The following is a 22907-nucleotide window of genomic DNA, read 5'->3' as shown; positions in this document are numbered from 1 at the left end:
ACACAAGTAACAGTATTTTCATGATGTTGTATAATTGTTTTAAACAATTGTATAATTGTATAATTGTTTTGTTCCAAAATATCTAAATATCTGGCCACATTGAACCAGAGTTTTTGTGGCTGGAAGTAGAAAGTGGTAAGGAGGAAGAGGCACTCCTGGAGCAGCCCCCACCCCACCCTCCTTTTTAAACTTTACAGTTGAGGTATTTCACATACCAAAAAAACTTCACCCATTTAAAGTATACAATTTAATGATTTTTAGTAGAGTTACAGAGTTGTACAATCATTACCAAAATCTAAGTTTAAATTATTTTCATCATCCCCAAAGGAAACCCTTATTCTACCCCCACCCCACCATCCAGCCTCTGGCAATAACTAATCTACTTTCTGTCTCTTATGGATTTCCCTGTTCTGGACATTTCACATGAGTTGAATAATATATGTGGCTTTTTGTGACTGGCTTCTTCCACTTAGCATTATGTTTTGAAGGTTCATTGTGTTGTAGCATGCATCAGTCCTTAATCTTTCTCTATTAATATTCCATTAGTAGATTAATATTCCACTGTATGGATACACACATTGTGTTTATCAACCCATTCATCAGTTGATGGACATTAGCGCTGATTCCACTTTTTGGTTATTATGAACAATGCTACTATGAACAAGTATTTATTTGTGCAAACATGCTTTCATTTCTTTTGGGTACATACCTAGGGAGTGCAATTGCTGGCTCACATGTTAAATTTATGTTTAATGCATTGAGGAGTATCAGCAGCCCCCCTTTATGAGGATAGGTTTAGGGTTTTGCCCAGAGGAATTAAAAAAATATATATTTATTTTTATTTGTTTTGAGAGTGAGAGAGAATGCAAGCCAGGAAGGGGCAGAAAGAGAATCCCAAGCAGGCTCCACAGCTCAAACTCACGAACTGTGAGATCATAACCTGAGCTGAAATCAAGATTCGGATGCTTAAGGGAGCCACCCAGGCACCCCATGGCCTAGAGGATTGAGTGCCTGTCAATTTGTCTTGTTTTGCCAGGTCCTCTCTGTTTGTTTACATCCCTTTTATTCTTGCCTCTTTCCCCTTCTATTTGCCTCTTTTATTCTCTTCTCTGAAGAATCCAGCCCCCTGCTGATTTTAGTAGGAACTGAAGCTTTCAATGCCTAAACGTTATTTGTAAAACATTTGGAACTCTCTGGAGGATGGACATTAAAGTAATAATGTTTATCTGTTTTTCTGAGGGTTAGCCCCACGCTGGAGGTGCTATTTTGTAACAAAAGAGCTCATTGAGTAGGAGGCTTATTTAACTTCTTCCTGAGGGTTAGGCTCCTACAACATGCTGTCCAAACAGATTCTTAATTACCTAGAGCTGAGTCTGAAAGTTTTAGAGAATCGCTTTGAAGTTTCTTTGTGGATAGCAACATCTTTAGTAAACCTATATATGTAAACATGTGTTGTGAGCTTGTGAAAAATGTGCGCAGAGTTCCTGGTGTGTGCCTGGCACATAATAATTGCTTAATAAATTGTAAGTTGCCATTATAAAAAGTTACTGTAATGAACAATTGATTTCTTTTGGAAATACATTTCAGGAACTTAAAATATCTTAACTTTTTGGGAGACACATCCGAGTTCTGCCAGAGAACACAAAATACTTTTCCATGTGTGCTGACACAAATTCTCATTTGATCGTCACCCCCGCACCTCGTGAAACCTGGCATTTGTTTTCGCCGGTTATTTTTAGAACAATAAAGATCATCTCCACCTACCCAAGCAAATTTAATCTGCTGAATACAACAGAGACAACTTTTCAGTGGTTTAGCCACCCCTCTCCCTCCCTCCAAGTGGTTCAGTGTGGATACGCAGCAGGGTGTAATAGGAGCTCTCGGCCCCCAAACTCTTCCTGCTCGTGTAAAGCTTTCAATTAAAGCGGAGATTCAGCACGCATTTTTACTGCAGATGGGGAACGGGAATAAGGAAAAGCGAGCCCTGCGTGCGAGAAACTTTCACAGCTCAGGGTCGCTCCCAGGATAAGTGAGATCAAGGAGTCCATCGTTTCCCCTAGCAGGCCAGACCTCTGCGTGCAGTCGCTGGCAGAGCGGGGATTATAGACTGCAACTAAGTCTCCCCTTCCTTGCCCAGGTCGAGTTCTCTGCATCCGGGAGCCCGCGGGAAGTCATCCCAAGTGGGGGAGCTGAAAAAAGGGATGGGCACGCGCCCCGGGGGTGGAGGAGAAGCGCGGGACGAAATTCTAGATCGGAGGAGGCTCGGAAGGAAGAGGAGGGGCAATTGCGCGTGGGGAAGAGAAGGAAGAGGCCGCCGGGGAAAAAGGAAGAGAAGGGAAGGGAAGGGAGGAAGAAGGAAGGCGGATAAAGAAGGGGCGAGCGGAGGCGGGCGCCCGGGGCGGGGCGGGGCGGGGCGGGGCGGGGCGGCTGGCGCCTCGGGGAGGGTCTGCGGGGCGGGGCGGGGCCGCGGGCGCCCGGGCATCGGCGGGGGCTGCCGGGATTGGGGCGCCGCGGTTCTCGCTCGCTTCGGCCGCCAGGCTCCGCTCCGAGGGACACGTCCGCGCCGCGCTCGCCGCGCGCCTCTCCGGGACTTCCTGGCCGCTGCCCCGAAGCCCGACGCGGATCTCCGCAGGGCGCTGCGGACGGGTGGCGGACCGCAGCAGTCATGGGGCTGCAGCCCCTGGAGTTCAGCGACTGCTACCTCGACAGCCCGTGGTTCAGGGAGAGGATCCGCGCCCACGAAGCGGAGCTGGAGAGGACCAACAAGTTCATAAAGGAGCTCATCAAGGACGGGAAGAACCTCATCGCAGCGACCAAAAGTAAGCGGCGACCTGGGCGCGGGCGAGCTGCGGCGCGGCCGGCAGGAGCCTCTGCGGGAGCGCGAAGGGCAGTCGCGCGCCCCAGCTCAGCCGCCGGTGGAGCCGGGAGGCCCCGGGCTCCCTCCTGCCCGGCTCCGCAGGCAGCCGGCGGCGAGTCCCCTTTCCCGCCCCTCGCCCTCGGCAGCGGCCAGAGCCGGGAGCGGTGCGTGGGAGCGCGCCGCCGGCAGCCCGGCACCCCTTGGTGCCTGCGTTCCCTGCCCGGCCCGCCCGAGGTCAGGTTGGATTGCACCCTAAAAGCTGCCCGGTCTTTCCTGAAACATAAACATCAGTTTCACTCGCTTTGTCTCGTGACCTCTCCAGAGGACTTTCTGGGGATTCTTTGAAAACCTGCTGGGCGTTGAATTTTTCAAAAGTCCCTGAAACGACACTCTTACCGTGGTATTTTCTGATCGTTTCTGACCGTCTCGTCCCGAGTCCTTCCCTGTGCCAAACCAGAAAGTCCACCTGGACTTGTGCTGCTTTCCGCACATTCTTGACCTCCTGCGCCGGCGAGGGTTCAAAGATTGCGGCTTGTAAGGGGGAGCAGACAGCCTACCCTTTGGCTGGAACCAGCAGTGCCTGCAAATAGGGAATTTCACCCTGGTCAGGCTTCATGCCAACCTCCCTGGTTCTTCTCTGTTTTTTTTTTTTTTTTTTTCCTAAACTACGAAATGGCCACTGGAGAAATAGATCTCTGTAGGTATATCTATTATCTGAGGAGATTCTTTCTAGGAGGGAGAAAGGCTAAAATTCATGCTGAAACACCGAGTTGGTGATGCTGTTGGATATGGGGCGGCATTAGCTCCAGTGAGGAGCTGGGTGGCCTGACCACACCTGTAGCCCATAGCCCTTCTGAGGATGCTGCTGAGTGCCCTCTTAAGATAGCAGGCAGGGGACAGGGCAGTATCCAGCTTCTACAAGCCTGTGTTGCTGGGGTCTTTATCTTTTCTCTAGTTTCTCAATTCGGTAATTCCCAGTTTTGGGAATTAGTCACTTGTACACTTGTTTGTAGATATCAACTCTGGGGAAAAATACCCTATATCACCCTCTTCCCTACCACCTCCCCCCCCCCCCCCCCGCCCAATTTTGCATTAAGAAAGATTAAAACCTACTGAACAAACTGTCTCAAGAACCCAGCGCAGTGCCTGGAACAGTGAATATTCATTTAACGAATGAGTTGAACTAAGTTTTAATAGGAAGAATTTAGTGAGCCACCCCTGTAATTTTGGGAGCAGGTCAGTCAACTTCTCTGGATGATGTCCAGGATTCCTTTTGGTTCTCTGACCTTGTTCGTGTTGCAAAATGAAGCTTGGGCATCACTTTGGGATGTGTGGGCTTATTTGGATGATTTTTGTCCAGTGCCTTGGGATTAGGTATGTGTGTTGGGTGGGAAGTAGGGAGAGTCTGTAAGTATGTAGGAAGGAGGGAGGAGAGGGCAGGGTGTACGTGTATGTGTGAATGAACGTGAGGGAGAGGACTCCTTTCTGTGGCTTGGGTCAGTGGCCAGGGGAGTGTACGTTCTCCTCTCTTACTGGCCTTAGCAGCTCCCTCTGGAGCTGGGAAGATGAGGGGGGAGGCTTTGGTATGGGGAGAGGCAGATGGCAAAGCCAGTTTGGCCACTGGTAGAAAGCTATTTATGTGACTGCATGTTCCCTCTTCTGCCAACAGGACACATGCCTGGTGTCCCAGCAGCAGCTGGTACATCTGGGGGGCCAGCTGTCAGCCTTCCTCCCCAGAATGTAGACTTTCTGTGAACTGGTGTCTTACTCCTTTTGATTCTTGTACTTTACCATAAGAAACATAATTTATAATCGTGATTAAGAGCCCCCAGAAAGTATACATTTTTCCTCATTGTGTTTGATTAACTTAAATTCTTTTTTTTTAAATGTTTGTTTACTTTTGGGAGAGAGAGACACACACAGGGTAGGTAGGAGCAGGGGAGGGTCAGAGAGAGGGAGACACAGAATCCGACGAAGCAGGCTCCAGTCTCCAGGCTCCAACCTGTCAGCACAGAGCCCGATGTGGGGCTTGAAATCACATACCACAAGATCATGACCTGAGCTGAAGTTGGCCACTTAACCAACTGAGTCACCCAGGTGCCCCTGATTAACTTAAATTCTTTCCCAGAAGACAGCAAAAAACCACAGCTTTAGCTCACTTGCTTTAGGCAAGTTAGGAAGACCCTGTGTTTGCCCAGCCCACTCCTTAAATTTTAATTCTAGTTCCCATCAAAGACTACAAGCACCAATAGGACTTAAGTCAGGGCACCTGAGTTTAATTCACCTTTACTGTGAGGGCCTGGCTACATGACAGCCGCTCAGGTCACTTAATTCTTTTGTGTTCAGTTTCTTTTGTCCTACTTCTTAGAGGCATTGGTAAGGTCCTGCAGTGTTTGGAAATTGCAGTGTAGGTCAGCTGTTTGCCTAACCAGTTGAGCCTTTCTGTATAACATCTGAGAGCCAAGAAGTGAAGGGAGGACATGAGGTGGAGGGAGTTGCTGCAGAAAGAATAACAATCAACTAGGTCAGACTGATTAAATTTTCGGATGTTTTACACTTTGTTGTGCAAAAATAGCATTTGGTGCATTTTCAGAATTGTGAGTTTAAGTGATTTCTGTTTTTAATTGCCCTGTAAGATGTCTCCTGTGCGCACTAGATACTTGTTGGATTTATGTAGTTCTGATGTCTTGATGTTTGAATATTCCATAAATATTTAAAGAAGTTGGAGGTGGCTCTGTGGGACTTTAAGGCTTACTGCTGGGTTCAGTGATGGCGGCAATCAGCAAATATTTAACATCTATGATTCATTAAATATTGGGATTGAGATTCAAAGAGGTAATAAGCCCAAGGCCCTTGTCCTTGAGTTTATCATCCTGTAGTTGAATTCAGTTCAATCTAGGGAATATGTTTGAACACCTGTAGCATTGTGCTAAATTCCATTTTGTTTAAGTTTGTTTTGAGTGAGAGAGGGTGCTCGTGTGTGAGTGGGGGGAGGGGAGTGGCAGGGAGAGGGAACAGAGAGAATCCCAAGTAGGCTCTGTGCTGTCAGTGACTCAGGGCTGGAGCTCACAAACTAAACCTTGAGATCATGACCTGAACCGAGATCAAGAGTCAGACACTTAACTGACTGAGCCACCCAGGTGCCCCCACATTGTGCTAAATTCTTGAAGAAACAAAGGATACACAGACACACATATTAAAAGGTTAAACATTCAGTGACAAGCAAGTATTCTAACTTTGCCAGAAACAAGAGTTTGTTGTAGGTCAGAATGAAGACATGTGACTTGGGAGTTTGGGAACTCATTGTTTTAAGTAAGGAATGAAACCTTGTAGAACTTGGTCAGATTGAAAACAGCTGAAAAGAAACTAGACCGCCACAGTGTTTGAGGGCCATGAGGAGACCAGCTTGGAATGGGATAAAGGGAGAGGTCAGTTTCAGATTATGGAGGGTCGTAAAAGTGAGGTCAGGAATGTGGACTTTATCCTGTGGAGAATCACTGAAGGGTGTTCAGCAAAAGGCTGACATAATGGGAAAGAGATGGTTTCGAGACAGAATTTGACATCTGTGTGCAGGGCGGATTTGGACACAGCAGTGGGGGTAGGCGGGAGCTCCAGAGAGAAGTCTGGGATCATTGACTTCTGTGGTACATTTGGAGATCATTCACCCAATTCAATGGAGTCTTTGTTTAAATGGATTTTTTAGTCCTTTTTCTTTTTCACGCCTCTCCTAGAATAACCAGTGTCCTCTCTTCATACAGTCTTTTCTCTTGTAAGCCTTTCACGTGATATCTGTATAGTTTAAGATGCTTATGATTCATACAAATGTATAGCATATTTGCCAGAAATAGAAATGAGCTGTATATGCTTTCTCACAAAGTTTACATTAGACAGTGTTGGGCGAACTTGTTCTGTTTTGGAGGAAAAATATGTATTTTTTAAACAAATAGTCCTTACAGTTATTAAGCACTTACATAGTTACATAAAACGCTGTTTAGTAAGGTTAGATTGTCTAGCTTTCTTGGTGTGTGTTAGTTAAGCTGTAGGGCCCCTCTGAGTGAACCTGCTCTTATCACAGACCCGGAGAAGGGTGCTGATGGCAGCCAGGACTAGAATTTCAGTCTTCCAAGTCTTGGTTTTAGTACTTTTTTTAGGCCTTGATATTTTATTTTTTTATTTTTATTAAAAAAAAAATTTTTTTTAACCTTTATTTATTTTTGAGACAGAGACAGAGCATGAATGGGGGAGGAGCAGAGAGAGAGGGAGACACAGAATCAGAAGCAGGCTTCAGGCTCTGAGCCATCAGCCCAGAGCCCGACACGGGGCTGAAACTCACGGACTGCGAGATCGTGACCTGAGCTGAAGTCAGGCGCTTAACCGACTGAGCCACCCAGGCGCCCCTAGGCCTTGATATTTTATTTATTTAAAAAAAAAATTTTTTTTTTCAACGTTTATTTATTTTTGGGACAGAGAGAGACAGAGCATGAACGGGGGAGGGGCAGAGAGAGAGGGAGACACAGAATCGGAAACAGGCTCCAGGCTCTGAGCCATCAATCAGCCCAGAGCCTGACTCGGGGCTCGAACTCACGGACCGCGAGATCGTGACCTGGCTGAAGTCGGACGCTTAACCGACTGCGCCACCCAGGCGCCCTGGCCTTGATATTTTAATATTTGCTTTAATATTTACTTGATTTTTTGTTTTGTTTACTTCAGGACATCACAGTTTTCTTGACATTCATTTTGGAAAGAGCGTACGTGTGTGGGCGCCCCTGTGAGTGGGGGAGGGGCAGAGAGTGGGAGACACAGAATCTGCTGAGTTGTCAGCACAGAGCCCTACGTGGGGCTTGAACTCACAGACTGTGAGATCGTGACCAGAGCTGAAGTCGGATGCTTAGGCAACTGAACCACCCAGGCGCCCCTTTTTTTGCTTTCTTTACATTAATGTTTCAGACAGATAGTTCATGCCATAATTCCTTTTGGGGGAAATTTCCCAAGTTGCTATTGCATTGAAACATATAGAAATTTGGAAGACTTAAAAGAATTTCACATCGTAATCCTGAGCCTCAGTTTCCTTATTTGTAAAACGGGACTGTTGCAGAAAGCCCAGCCTGAGGATTGAGTAAAATGGTGTGAAAGTGTTTTGCAAACGTGCATTTAAGTGTTGGGTAGACTCTATTGTTTGCCTAGCCAACATTACTTTTCTCTCTTTGGCTTGAATTTTGTTCAGGTGTCTCTACCTTTTCCCAGGTGACTCAGGAAAGGATGATTAAGGGCACTGCGGATTAGTCTAACTCAGTGTTTTTCAATCCTAGCTGACCTTTAGAATCACCTGGGCAGTGATAAAAACATGCATTGAGGGTTAAGGGTCCCAGAACTCTTAACTCCGTTATGGTGAACCTATTTTCTGTGCTTGTAACCTGGTTTCAGAATGAGGATGTTTCTCAGTTCTGGTCATGGAGACGTGATAGGAAGTCTGCTGGAGACTGGGAAAAAGATTTCCTTTTGTGTGAGGAGACTCACCAAAAGGGTTCTTTACTCTTCTGTGGTATCTGGTTGTGTGGCCTGGAGCTGCTACCATCTTGGGAGGACTGAGTGGAGCCAAGGTAAAGAGTGTGGAGCAGACAGCTTACTGCATCTGGGTTTTTGATGTCACTGTGGAAGCCACAGACTATTCTATGCCTAAAGCCCAGCTCTGGATATATTGTTAAATGACCTAAGCCAGTTTGAATTGTGTTTTCTGCCACTTCACATCCCAATATTGATGGAGAAATGTGATTCTAAATTTCATGCTGATCCTGGGATTGAGTGGAATTTAGAGAAGAATAGAAATAAAATGTTATTGAAAACGTTGATAAGTTACAAATATTATTTTTCCCTGAATGTAAAAGAAGATTCAGGTATTTTTTGCCTCAAAGAAATCACCACGGACCCCCGACAAATCAGGGCATCACCTGGGGTAAGTCTTAAACTCTCTCTTGGGGTTTTACTACAGTGGGCTGGTCTCCAGTATGTATGTAGACTTTCTATAAAAATACTGTCCGACTGGAGCTAGGACATGGACCTAGACAGCCTTTAAAAGCTTCAAGTACCTTATTTTCTGCAGGTGGTCCTTGACTCCATTTAGAATAGTCTCTGTTTAGAGCTCTCCACTAGCCATCTGTGTTCATTTAGAATGTTTTATGGGTCAGTCATCCGGTGTGCTCAGTATCTTACTGACACGTTGCGTTTTCCCTGTCCTCCTATTTATCTGTTGGGGTTCCTTTGACCACATTTTTTTTTTTTTTTTGCTTATTTTTTTGGAGGGGACCAGGGAGCATTGTTGACTTTTGGAAGAGGAGAAAACAGGCATTTTGTGTTTTAATTTTTAAAATAGCCGATGACACAGTGTAGCATAGAAGATTAAGAGTGCAAGTTGAGGGTACTGGTCTGTCTGGGTCCATATCCTACCTCAACCACTCACTGATGGTGGAACCTAGTCAAGTTGTTTGGCTTATTTATTTTTTGAGAGCGCATGTGAGCTGGGGAGAGGGAGATGGAGAGAATCTTAAGTAGGCTCCACACCCAGTATGGAACCTGATGTAGGGCTCAATCCTACAACCATGGGATCATGACCTGATCCAAAACCAAGAGTCAGATGAGCTCAACTGACAGCCACCCAGGTGCCCCTAGCTTTTCTCTGTGTTGTCACCCATAAAATGTAGATTATAATGCTATCCCCCGTATAGGCATGCTAGTTGGATTAAATAAGTTAATACATGTAAAGCATTAAGAATAAGCATTCAGATGTGAAATGTTAACACGTATGATGTCATTCTTTAAATTGTAGGCACATGTTTTAATATTCGGGCCTTTTCTTGCCTGAGAAACGTCTGTTCTGGTCCAGTGACTACTGGGTAACCTTTCAGTGCTTATTACCCCTAAGAGTATATTCATTCATGTCCTCATTACCAGTGACCAAGAAGATAGACAAATTTGACAAACTCTGGGAAGGCTTCTAAAGTTTGAATGTAGTGCAGGATATTGAAGTCTTGCAAGTAAGTTGATGAATCGAAGCTAAATCGTATCTTGGGAAAACATTCTCCAGAATTTATTTCCAGTTCACAAACATTTGAAGGTGAAGTAGAAGGTGTCAGTAAGGCTGCAGTAAATCTAGCAAGCCACCTGCAGCTGGGACTCCAGCAGTCAGCAGGAGGCCTCTGTCCAGAGGACTGATGGGGGGGGGGGGGGGGGGGTGAAGGTGACAGAAAGAGTTGTGTTCCAGGTACTGAGATGATAACATCTCATGGAGCCTTCAGATACTTAAAAATTACAGTGATATTTTTAAAGGACATTAATGTTAGTGTTTAACCTGAAGGAAACCTTGACAACTAATGGACAGTGCTTGTATTTGCTAAGGGAAATTCACAATGAGAAATTCCAGATGAGAAAAGGCAGCCAGAGACATCTCTAAGAGGGATGTACCTAAGAGTACATCCTGTCATCTATGAAAGAATCCTCAAATCCCCAAAGAAGCTGTTTTGAGTCTGTGACTCTAATAGCTCTTGACTACCTTACGGTTTTGTTTGTTTTTTGGGTCATAAGAGAGGCAAGAATTATGAAGGATATAAAAATGGTGGGTAATCTGCAAAGTTACCATAAATCGTACTCTAAGTGATTGCTGACTGTATGTCGCAGTGAATAGGAACAGTGTGAAAGCTTATTCAAATCACATAATTTGTCAGTGGAGGAGCTGGAATGTGAACCCACTTTTGTTTGACTCTAAAACCCTTAACCACAATCATTAGCTGTTTCCGTAATGGGGTGTAACTGCGGTCTTGTGTTAGGGGAAGTGATTATGATAAATCTTGGTTATCTGGAATGTGTGTAAACTTCATGATCTAGTTGGGAGACAGTTCTTATTAGCTCAGTACAAGGACCATGACTGAAAGAAAATTTAAGGCCCTGTAGGATGATTATTGTAAATAAAACTGGTTGCTTATTTGTATAGGAAGTATAGACATTCAGAGATTTGTTGATTTAGGATCAGTTAGGTTCAGATCTCTACTTAAAAGAGTATCATTTCCTTCCCCTCAGTCTCTGTCTCTTAATCTCTGCTGTGCTCCCCCCCCCCCCCCCCCCCCCCGCCAAGTTCCTTCTTCCTTTGTGTCCCATTCCTTCCTTCCACCCTTTGGTAGAGTAAATTTTCATTTTGTTCTCATATTTTGGCATTAGTATTTTTTGCTTTGCCAAAATTATGAAATAATTTAGAAATATAAAAAGATACAGAGAATCTCATAATAACTACAAGTGTGATATTGCATTTTTCCACTACTTGTTTCATTAAGATGCAAGTTTTTGTAAATGTATATGCAGAAACATATAGGAATAGCTGTGTCCTTAACTCATTGAAAGCACACTGTGTATAAATCGTCTTTCAAGTAACATGTTCTCTCATTAAGATATAAATGGTTGTAAATGTTAGTGGAGAAGCATATGGCAATAGCTCTGTTCTTAGCTCATTAAAACTATATATCATAGAGGGGCACCTGGGTGGCACAGTGGGTTAAGCGTCCTTTGATTTTGGCTCAGGTCATGATCTTATGGTTTGTGAGTTCGAGCCCCACGTTGGTCTCTGTTTTGACTGTGTGGAGCCTGTTTAGGATTCTCTCTTTCCCTCTCTCCGCCCCTCCCCTGCTTGTGTTCTTGAGTTCTCTGTCTCTCTCTCTCTGGCCCCCTCAAAATAAATAAATGTAAACTATGCTACACACATATATATTTATATATATTTACATAAAGGTATATGAAGAATGTATATGTAAAGAGCATATATATGTGTGTGTATATATATACGTATATATATATAAAATCTCATAATAAACATTTCTGTGTTAGTAGCCTCGCAGGTTGGGAAAAAATTGTTCCTGTCTGCCTCTCCCCAGTAGCAACCTATCCCTTCTCCCCAAGAGGTAGCAACTGTCTCAAACCAGCATTTATTATTCCCAGACACTTTAATATATCTGTACAAATTCCTAAATAATAGCATGTTTTTAGACTTTATATAAGGGTTTTCAAACTATATGTGCAACTCCCCCTCCCCTATCATATTAGTGAGATTTATCCATGTGGATACATGTAGTAGCTCTATTTCATGTAGTTCAACCTCTTTTTCCTACAAGTGGCATTTAAAAAGACTTTGTTAATTGATGTTTTATAGATATTCTATAAAAACATAAGATGTTCTGTGATGTATCATATATTCATGCATTTTTTGATTGCTACACAACTTATTAGTGAATTTATGTAGTATGAAATGATAAAGTATTGTAATTTTAAAAACTTTAAACCAGTAGCTTTGACAACAATCTGTAAATAATGTTCCCATGAGAAGCACCTGGGTGGCTCAGTTAGTTAAACATCTGACTCTTGATTTCGGCTCAGATCATGATCTCACAGTTCATGAGTTCAAGCCCCCCGTCAGGCTCTGCACTGTCAGTGAAGAGCCTTGTTTGGGATTCTCTCCCTGTCTCCCCTCTTAACACTTGCATACATATGCTCTCTCTCTCAAAATAAATAAAAATTAAAGTAACGTACCCATGAATTTTGCAGTCCCTTAGTGAAAATTTTTTTGATAAATTATCAGCTTAGTGTGGATGATCACAGCAAACCAGTTTAAGTGTCAGTTGCTGGTCTGAATCAAGAACAAACAAAAATTAAAGTCTTTTCACTTCATTAAGTTAGACTTCTTGTATTGGTATCAGAAGAAAAAAATGATGTTAATATTCATAAACACAATGTGCATTAAGAAATCTGGTACCTTTCAGTCTAGTTAGGTCAGATGAACATGATTTTTAGGCACGGATTGGTTAGTATTTTGTGACAGGACACAAAGCAAGCAGCAACCACAGCCTGCTGTATTTGATTATCCTCATATAGGAACATGATTTGTAGACTTGCCAAGGGGATGCTTTTGTAATGAGGAAGGCTTGACATCCTTCTCTTTTACACACACACACACAAATCTCTGACGCTTTACATGTAGGTCTCAAGCTTCACGGGTATCACACCCGTGTTGTTGCCCTGGAAGCCTGCCTCCCTGGTTGAACTAGAATTTCCTCCTTGTGTTTCCTGAGGAAGATGTTAATCCTGTGCTACTTAATATTTCAACGGTGAGTGTGATTTCTCCTTCCTTGTTGACGTGTTCACCCACGGGCACTGTCTGCCCTTGGGTGTCAAGGTATGCATTCCATCATCATCTGGTAGCGAGTCATGGTGAGGTGTGTGGCTGGAGGAAATCAATTTGGCCAGAGTAATGTCACTTCAGGTCTGAACACAGGATGTTTAGTACTCTTTAAGAAGGTGAGTGTTTTTATCTCTGACTATAAAGTTGGCTCCACCACTTACCAGCAGTGTAGACTGCTAGACTTTGGGCAAATCGCTTAGACCCTCAGTGCCTGACTTTCTGTTTCATTGTTAGTAAAATGGAGATCGTAAGAACTCTGCCTACTGCGTGGTATGATTTAATCCTAATGTTACATTTTAAAGGATCTCAGAACTGTGCCTGGCCTATGGTAGGTGCTATTATCGTCCCCATCATCAAAAGAGCGCCATTCTGACTTCCTTTGGTTGAACTTGGACACAGTTGTGGCTTACCCAGTACAGATAGTAGAAATAGTCTGTGAACACGTGTTTTTTCCTCTTTCAGGTTAACAATATTTTGAAGTATAGTGCTGAATATAGGCCTCTCATTTATTAAAGAGAAGACACCATCTGTAATAATGTGTTGAAATCCAGCATATTACTGAAGCTCTTTGCTTGAAAGTGTTGGGGACAAAGCCAAAGAAGTACAAGGGAGTGGAGTGTCATTGACCTGTCATTACTTTTATTTCAGAATCTGGCAGATGGTACTTCTGTCACTGTGACAGATAGTTTTGTTTTTCTTTGTGAAGTGCAGGTCAAAGGAAGCATAGCAAAAATATTGAAGAGCATGGTCTTTGGTGTCAGATTTACTGTGTAACCTTGGGCAATTTGTTTAACTCCTCTGTGCCTTGATTTCCTCTTGTGTAAAATGTGGATAGTGGTTTTTCTCCCTAAGTGTGTCTAGAAGTAGTTAATTATTTCTAAAGTACTTTGAAAACTGATTCATAGTGACCCCTGTATGTGTTTGCTAAGCATAGGAAAAAAAAAATTAAAAACCTTTTCACAGTTATCACTATAATAACTTCATTCATGACAGCAGGGACAAAGTTATCACTATAATAACTTCATTCATGACAGCGGGGACAAAGTGTCATCCCAAGTCGTTAAACTCCACCTATTGTGGGCAAGTTGCTAGAGGCTTAACAGTGAACAGAGATCTTGTGTATCCACGCAGAAGTCAGAGTTCCGGTGGGGCAGATGGAGGATTAATTAAGCATTGTCATTCATATTGTTGAGTAAGATTGGGATGCTATGGCCATAGTTAAGAGGACTATCTAGGGAGTCAAAGACTTCAAGAAAGTAGTAACTTCTAAGCTGAGGCCACAAGGAAAGCTAGGAGCTTTCCATGCTGAGGGTAGGGAAGAAGGATTCTCCAAGCACAGTTAAATGCATGCCAGAGGCCTGGAGGCTGGAGAGATCTTGTGCTATAGGGCTGGAGGGACAGCTCTGGTAGCCAGGGAGAGAGGCCACAGCTCCTGCCCAGTGAGAGCAATGGGGCTGCAGAGCCAACAGGGGCAGGAGTGAGAAGGGCCAGGTGAAGGAGGGTAAGGACTTCAGGCTTCATTTGTAACACAGTAGGGAGTGATGGAAACGTTTTGAGCAGAGGACTTTGGCATCATAGGAATTGCATTTTAGAACAGTTTCTCAGGCAGAGGTTTTGAGAATGCCTTTGAGGAAAGGGAAACTGGAGGTTGGGAGGTCACTCACCTAGGCCAGAGACTCTGGTAGCAGATGAGGCTGATTCTTTAGGAGGGGTCAGGATACAGAGGCTGCAAGTTTTGGTGGGTGATTGGATGTGGGGGTTGAGGAAGGAGGCACCCAGAAGGATTCCTCAGTTCCTGCCCTGGGCAGTTGAGTGCTATTCACTGAGGTAGTCCAGCTAGAGGAACAGCTTTTATGGAGAGAGGATACATTTTTTGGATTGGATATGTTGAAGCTGAGGTGCTTCTCAGCTATCCAGTGGACACATTCAGTACTTTGCTTCCTTTTTTGAGTATGTATTTCAAGAACAAGGAATAAAGCTAGAGGTAAAGATTCTGGAGACACAGCATATAGGTAGGAAATGACACCATGCAACTGGATAGCAAACCTGCTGGGAGAGGGATGTAGACGCAGAAGGCAGCGTGGCTGGGCAAATCCTGGGGAACACAACTGTTAAAGGGTGGGTAGAAGAGCTTGAGGGGGAGATTTGAGAGCAGTAACGATTTTGGGGGGAAGAAGTGGAGAAGGTGGAAAATTTGGCTAGGGTCGCACAAGTCACAGACAAAGTAGGAGAGAGGAGACAAGGTCGCCTTACAAAGAGGACCAGTTCTAGCAATACAGGTGACATTGCATTAAGCCAGTTCATTGGTCAAACAAAACAAGGGACTCTCAACTATAGAGAACTAACTGATAGTTACCAGAGAGGAGGTGAGTGTGTGTGGGGGGGGTGGGGGGGGCTGGGTGGGTGGGGATGGGTGAAGCAGGTGAAGGGGATTAAGAGTACACTTGTCTTGGAGCGCCTGGGTGGCTCAGTTGGTTGTTTCTGACTTGATCTCTTGGTTAGTGACATTGATCCCTGCATCGGGCTCTGTGCTGGCAGCATGGACTCTCTCTCTCCCTCTCCCCTGTGCGTGGACGCTCGCTCTCTCCTCTCTCTCTCTCTCTCTCTCTCTCTCTCTCAAAATAAGAGCATTAAAAAAAAAAGTACATTTGTACTAAAGAGCACTGAGTAATCTGTAGAAGTGTTGAATCACTATATTGTACACCTGAAGCTAATATAACACTGCATGTTAGTTTTACTGGGGAAAAAAAAGGATGGTGACATTGGTAATAACTGGGAGATTAGCTTATGGCACAGTAGGAATGGGAGCCTGACTGCAGAGGGTATGAAGAAAATAAAGGAGCCTCCCAAAGTATTGGTTAATGAGTGAGATTTGGACATTGCTAATGAAGGTATCCAGTGGAGAGGAGGGGATTGAATATTCTGGGAATATTTCAGAGTACAAAGTATTTCTGAATGTAGAAGATGGAATTCAGATTCCAGGTGAAGGGGGGGGACACGCCCTTCATCTACTTCACTCCTAAAAGGGGTGGAGAAGATGGGTGAACACTCAGGCACATTTGGAGATTTGTGTCAGGACATTGAGGATGTTATTACCAGTAGATTTATTTTCTCTGTGAGGTGGGTGGCAAGATAGTTTTCCATAGTTAATTGTGTTTTAATTTCTTCCCCACCACATTCTTTGGTTAATAAATAATACATGACTTGTAAGACTTTTGTTTCACAGTCTGTTTGAAATGGGGGGAGTGGATGGAATCTGCATGTTAAACTGAGAATAGGTAATTGGAGGTGGGGAGAAAAGGTGGGAATAAGATGTCTGGACAGACAATCACTAGGACATTAAGAAAGTGCCTCTATTCCAGACTTTATTGTGTTGGCACTTAAAGTCGAATACTTTATTCAAACAGTCTTCAATCTTTTTTTTTTTTTTTTTAAGAAGTAAATGAAAACACTTTTTTTCTTTTTTTTTAAGAAGTAAATGAAAACACTGCTGATTTTTCTGTTTTTATCTCCATGGAATCATGATGGTTCCCATTGGATGTTTACAGAGAAGAAAATGCCTCTGGCAACATCTGAGAAGGGACTTTAGGCCTTTAGATTTCTACCCCTTTGTCCAAGAGAGGAGGAGGAAAAGAGCCTGTGAGAATTTCGAATGTATTAAACTATCAGTGAGCTCAAAAGATCTCTCCTTCCTCTTTCCTGGCTAACTACTTAGGTTCTAACAAGTTTAAGAAACAATCTCCGGAAGAAAGAAATGCTTACGATGACTGTAATTCTTCAGATGCAGGGGTGTGCAGATGGCACCCCTCTTCCCTTTAGCCCTGGCTGCACTGGCTGGAAACCACCCCCCGCCCCCCCCTACCTGCCTGGAGATGAAGGGCAGAGGCTTTCAGGCTCTTCAAAGGGAGAGACTAGGAGTTCAGTGGAGAAGTTCCCCACTTGTATCCCTAGAGCTAGAGTTGGTGTCCTCTTTTTGTGGAAAGCACAAGATAGGGTTCAGAATTAATCTGCGCCCTTTTCCTTTCTTGACAGTTCGAATTTTTGACATAAAACGTGCATCCTCATTCACTTCCTTCAGTTGCAAGTGAGAGAAACCCAATTAAAATTAGTTGAAGCAAAAGGATTTCTTGGCTCCTATGAGCGAAGTCTGAGGAGGGGGGCTTGCTTAGGTACACCTGAATCCAGGGGTTCCCACAGTGACATGTCTGTCTTTGCATCTCTAGCATTTCCTTCAGTTGGCTCCACCCTGAGATTGGCACTCTTGCACGGTGATGAGAGCTTAAGGCTTGCGTCTTTTTTTTTTTTAATTAAAAAAATTTTTTTTAAATATTTATTTCTGAGAGAGCACAAGCGGAGGAGGGGCAGAGAGAGAGAGAGACAGAATCCAAAGCTTGCTGTCAGCACAGAGCCTGACCCAGGGCTCGGGCTCCTGGACTGCGAGATCATGACCTGAGCTGAAGTCAGACGCTTAACCGACTGAGCCACCCAGGCGCCCCGAGTCTTGCATCTTTCTTATTGCCTGGTAATTGCAGAGAACAGTGACTCCTTTTCCTGAGAGGAGTTGTTCTCAAAGGGATGAATCTACCCCCTTGGAGATATTTTTGGTTGTCATAACTGGGAAGTGCTACTGGCATCTAGTGAGGAGAGGGCAGTGATGCCTTGCTGCTTTACGTCCTGTAAGCGCAGGACAGCCTGCTACAACAAGAAATGATCCAGCTTAAAGTTACTTGTGCTGAGGCTGAGAAACCCTGCCTTAGAGGTAGAGAGACCATATAGTCCCTATCAAGATGCTTTTAAGAGTAGGGGATGCCTGGGTGGCTCAGTCAGTTGAGCGTCTGAATTTGGCTCAGATATTGATCTCAGGGTTCATGGGTTCGAGCCCCGCATTGGGCTCTGTGCTGACAGCTCAGAGCCTGGGGCCTGCTTCTGTGTCTCCCTCTTTCTCTACCTCTCCCCCACTCATGCTCTGTCTCTCAAAAATAAATGTAAAAAAAAAATTAAAGATGCTTTTAAGAGTGAAATTATGCCGGACAACAGGGATAAACTGGGATTGTCCCAGGTAAACCTGGACATGTGGTTGTCTACCCTAAAGGCCCTGTTGGTCCCGGCCCAGTCTCTGAGCATGGCAGATGGTATACTTTGGCCAACTGAATGATGTGCCTGCCACCGGGTTGAAGAAGCAGGCATCCAGTGATTATCTTCGTGACCAGGATGCTAAGACTCACAGCAAAGGGATATGTAGAACATAGGAAGAAAAGCAGACATCTAATAAGTAAGAGAACTCACATATTTGAAAGTGACTTTTAGACCTGTTTTGATCTGGACCTAGAGGCTTTATGTGACAAATGAGGACAGTATGACTTACTAGTCAGGTAAGTTTGCCGTGTCTTTTTTCCCATTGCTTGGTTGATTACTTTTTTTTAAGTTTATTTTTGATTTAGAGCACAAGTTGGGGAGGGGCAGAGAGAGAGGAGGGAGGGAGGGAGGGAGACAGGGAGAGAGAGAATCCTAAGTAGGCTCCACACTGTCAGAGCCTGATGCAGGGCTCGAACTCATAAATGGGGAGATCCTCACCTGGGGAGATCAGCACCTGAGCAAAGTTGGACGCTTAGCTGACTGAGCCACCCAGGTGCCCCTTGGTTAATTCCCTTTAACAAAAATCGAGAAGGTTACGAGAGATGAGAGGGTGGAAATGAAGGCTGGGGTCTGTGTGACTTGCCTGGGTACAAGGTTAAGGTTGTTGATACAATGTGGTAGTTGGGGTCTGTGCCTTCCAGCGTTTAACGTCAAAGTATGGAGCAACTGACACTTTTTTTGGTCATTGTAGAAAAAGCGTAGATCAGCATAGCTAATAATATTTATAATATTTTAATTTGTGATCATCCAAGAAAATATTTTAAAAATTAAATAGTGATTTGGTGGCTTAAATTTCTGACACTGATACAGTGCTTCTCTTTAGTTTTGGGGAAATAAAGTATTGCTAAGAAAAACTGATGTTTGTGAGTGTAATTCATCTTGCACTGTGGCTTGAGCAATTTTACATTCTTTTTTTCCTTTTAAAGGAAGAAGGAAATAGAAGGGGGGGCACCTGAGTAGCTCAGTTGGTTAAGCATCCAACTCTTGATTTCAGCTCAGGTCATTAGCACAGAGTTCATGCAGTCAAGCTCTGCATCAGGCTCAGCACTGACAGCAAGGAGCCTGCTTGGGATTCTCCCTTTCCCTGCCCCTCTCTCTCTCTCTCTCTCCCTCCCTCTCCCCCCTTCCCCCGCTCATACTCTGTGTCTCTCAAAAATAAATAAATAAACTTAAGAAACTTTTTTTGAACAGAAATCAGAGCAGATTTTTTTCCTTTCCATTCATGTATATTCCCTCAATTTTAAGGTTGAGATAATCCTGTAAGCATGTAGAAAAGTTGTCTACGTAAGTTCGCTTTCTTCTGAATTGCATGATGGTTTCTGGAAATGGAAATATTTTCCCTGTGTCCATTTTATTGTGAATGCTGGATAGTATCTAGAGCAGAGATGTGAAAGGAGGTAAATGACCTACTTGGACTATTTTCATTGCCAGTCTAGGAGAATTGTGGCAGTTAAATATTTATGTTGTGAACTCTGAAATCTTTGACAGTTGACTGCTTGTCTTAATTGACATCATCTAACAGGCTCGTATGTCTATGCAAAACTATTGGTGAGCGTCCGACATCCAGAAACCGGATGTATCACTTAACCACAGTTAACAGGTTTTTGTTTGCTGTAAGATGGTTTGGTGCCTGTTGGCAGCATCTGCCAGAGCGTCTGCAGTACTGATTTACCTTGACAATCATGGAACAAAAGGTTTTAACAAGTGCTGCTTTGTCCAGAGAACAGAGAGGCAACTTTGTAAAGACCTTCACATTTTGTGACTTTGAAGTTTTCATTCCACAAGCTTTAAAGCTGAACGTGTGGTTGTGAGTAAATGTACTCCCTCAGTTTCACGTATGCAGTGAGAACAAAACAGAAAGGAACGGAGCGGGAGTGGGTTCCATAGTGGAAGCTAGTGGCATCGGTGAGCATTTGTTTGACCTTTGGAAGGTGCTGGAGGGCACCTTTTTGAATGACATGTGTACCAAAACTGAGAATTTATATTAGGAAGAAAAGTTGGAATGGAATGGAATTGATACGTATTCAGCTCTGTGGGCTTCTACTGTGTGTGTGTGTGTGTGTGTGTGTGTGTGTGTGTGTAATCTAATCATATTTTACATGTGACTAAACTATGCTTATTATTTAAGAGGGATCAGTGATGATTCCTTTAAAATGAATAGTCATCTCCCAACCTATTTTTGGCATGTGTATGTGAATACCCATTTTTAGCTGTTGGATTTGTTTAAATGAAGGTGCATATAAAATATCTTCAATTTAAAATAGCAGTGAGTAGATTACTATTGTTTTAAGTTGGAGATAATAGATTTTGTTTTAATTTGCCTGATAATCTACTTATCAGTTGAGCTTTTTGAAAATATTATCTGAGATGTACTAAAACATATTTATAAGTTTCTAAGATAATAATTGTGGTTGTAGTAGCGGATAATAGGTTTCTATTTAATTTTTTAGCACTTACTGAATAACTATATAAGCTTTTCACATGGGTTAGCATTTACTTGTCACAGTCTTATTTGGTGCTCATTCTTTAAAAAAAAAATTTGTTTAATGTTTATTTTGGGGGGGAGGGAGGAAGGGGGAGGGACAGAGGGAGAGAGAGGGAGACACGGACTCCGAAGCAGGCTCCAGGCTCTGAGCTGTCAGCACAGAGCCCAACGCAGGACTTGAACTCACAAGCCGAGCCGTGAGATCATGACCCAAGCGAAGTTGAAGTCAGAGGCTCAACTGACTGAGCCACCCAGGTGCCCTGGTGCTCATTCTTATAGTAAATATCATTTGCAACTGAAGAAGCTGGGTTTACATAGGTTGAGTTCCTTGCCCAAGGGCACTTACCCAGAAAGGTATGTGCCCCCTGCCAGTTGCACACGGACTGTGAAGCCTTTAGTTTCTAGAAGAGCATACATTATTGCCATTGATAACAGAATTTCACAAGCCTTATTTACAGTCTTATCTTGTGTAAAGACATGGGGTGGGGGAGCAGTTATGTTTGCAAAGCGCACTTAGGAAATTAAAAAGTTTTCTATGAAGGTGATAGAACTTCCTTTAAGCTATTAAAAGTCGCAGGAAAGGAAGTCATTTTTAGATGATCTGGAATAGTGGCTACACTATTCTATTTGTTTTACAAGAAATGAAAAAGCTTGTGGTCATTTGCTCTTTAACCAAAGCAGAATTTGAAAAGTAATGTTATGGTTAATGATCCAAAGGGTGTGTGGGTTTGTTGTGTCCTGACAGCTTGCTAGGGTTGCCATTTTCAGCGTCTCTGTCTTACCATGATAAGCAGAGACCTGGAGAGACCTCCAAAGATCTGGAGGATTTATTCCCTTAAAGGGAAAGACATGTTTTGTGAAATGGATGCTTTACTGTTTATGCCAGTAATGCCTCCTTGCTTAAACTTGTTGCTTATTTCATGCCCCAAATTGTATTGCTCTCTTATTTTCTTCACAAGTAATGACCATTTCTTTTCTTTCTGGATGTATTTTCATCCTTTTTGGTGATGGTATTCTGAATGTATTTACCCTGAAATAGATTTTTTCCTGGTTCATCTATGAGGAACTTGCTCTCCAGAAGTTTAAGAATTTTGTCCAGGGGTGCCTTGGTGGCTCAGTTGGTTAAGCATACAGCTTTGGCTCAAATCATGATCTCACAGTTCATGGCTTCTAGCCCCGCGTCAGGCTCTGTGCTGACAGCTCAGAGCCTGGAGCCTGCTTCAGATTCTGTCTCCCTCTCTTTCTGTCCCTCCCCTGCTTGCACTCTGTTTCTCTGTCTCTGTCTCTCTCTCTCAAAAATAAATAAACATTAGAAAAAAAATTAAAAAGAATTTTGTCCAGAGCCATAGACAAAGACATTGTAGTTAATTTAAAAAATACTTTGGGGCTTTTTAATCTTTAATCTAGTGAATTTCAGTTAAAGTCCTGGTCTCCTAACTCTTGCCATGGAGCTGGAAGGAATGCCTGACCACTGTATTCTAAAAATGAGGAAACACATCCCAAGTGGCCTCTAAGATATCTGCTTTGTCCTGTCTGTTGGTTTCTTGATGTTCATTTACAGTGTTGAGTTTACACTGAAGTCATTTTTTTTTAACTTTTTTCTTTTTTTTTTTTTTTTGAGACAGAGAGAGACAGGGTATGAATGGGGGAGAGTCAGAGAGAGAGGGAGACACAGAATCTGAAACAGGCTCCAGGCTCCGAGCTGTCAGCACAGAGCCCGATGCGGGGCTCAAACTCATGGACCGCAAGATCATGACCTGAGCCAAAGTCGGACGCTTAACCGACTGAGCCACCCAGGTGCCCCTGAAGTCATTTTTGAATTTGTTTATTTGCAGTATTAATGAACAAGTAAATGTGGGAATCATATTTAAAGGGTGATTTTTCTCCTTTTGAAACCATTTTCATGGTGCTTACATCATAATTGTGTACCTTGAAAACTTAGATGTGAATGAGTGAAAAATTTGAGACTTAACCATTTAATTTACATGAATGAAAGCTCTTCCTCTTGATGCTTCATTAAAATTGAAGTAGGGAAGTTAATGAATTGAATCAAGATGATGTGACATTGTTTTGTGGTTGGGATTTCCATTCATCTGCCGCTACTGGTCTAATAAAAACTGAACGTTCTGGAAGCTTTGCCCCTCACCTTGCTCACATGCTGGATTCCAACACTTTCAGCCCCCCCCGAGGGTGGTGGTATCTTCTCTCTATCC

At 43.4% G+C, this 22907-nt stretch overlaps 1 protein-coding gene across 4 annotated transcripts in view; it reads left to right on the top strand.

The window, feature by feature from the left end:
• Nucleotides 1-2557: 2557 nt before the first annotated feature.
• ARHGAP10 (Rho GTPase activating protein 10) overlaps nt 2558-22907 on the top strand; it is a 323489-nt gene continuing 303139 nt past the window's right edge. For 2 of the 4 annotated variants that reach the window (XM_030312950.1, XM_030312949.1), the window contains exon 1: nt 2558-2819. In XM_030312950.1, the coding sequence (XP_030168810.1) occupies nt 2666-2819 (154 nt within the window). In that variant the 5' untranslated portion in view covers nt 2558-2665. The remainder of the gene's footprint in view (nt 2820-22907) is intronic. The other 2 variants (XM_030312951.1, XM_030312948.1) reach the window with 1 other exon arrangement.

This window comes from Lynx canadensis, chromosome B1 (genome assembly GCF_007474595.2).
Source record: "Lynx canadensis isolate LIC74 chromosome B1, mLynCan4.pri.v2, whole genome shotgun sequence".
Taxonomy (NCBI): domain Eukaryota; kingdom Metazoa; phylum Chordata; class Mammalia; order Carnivora; family Felidae; genus Lynx; species Lynx canadensis.
Note: the sequence above shows the minus strand (reverse complement) of the source record. Positions and strands in the feature narration are given on the sequence as shown.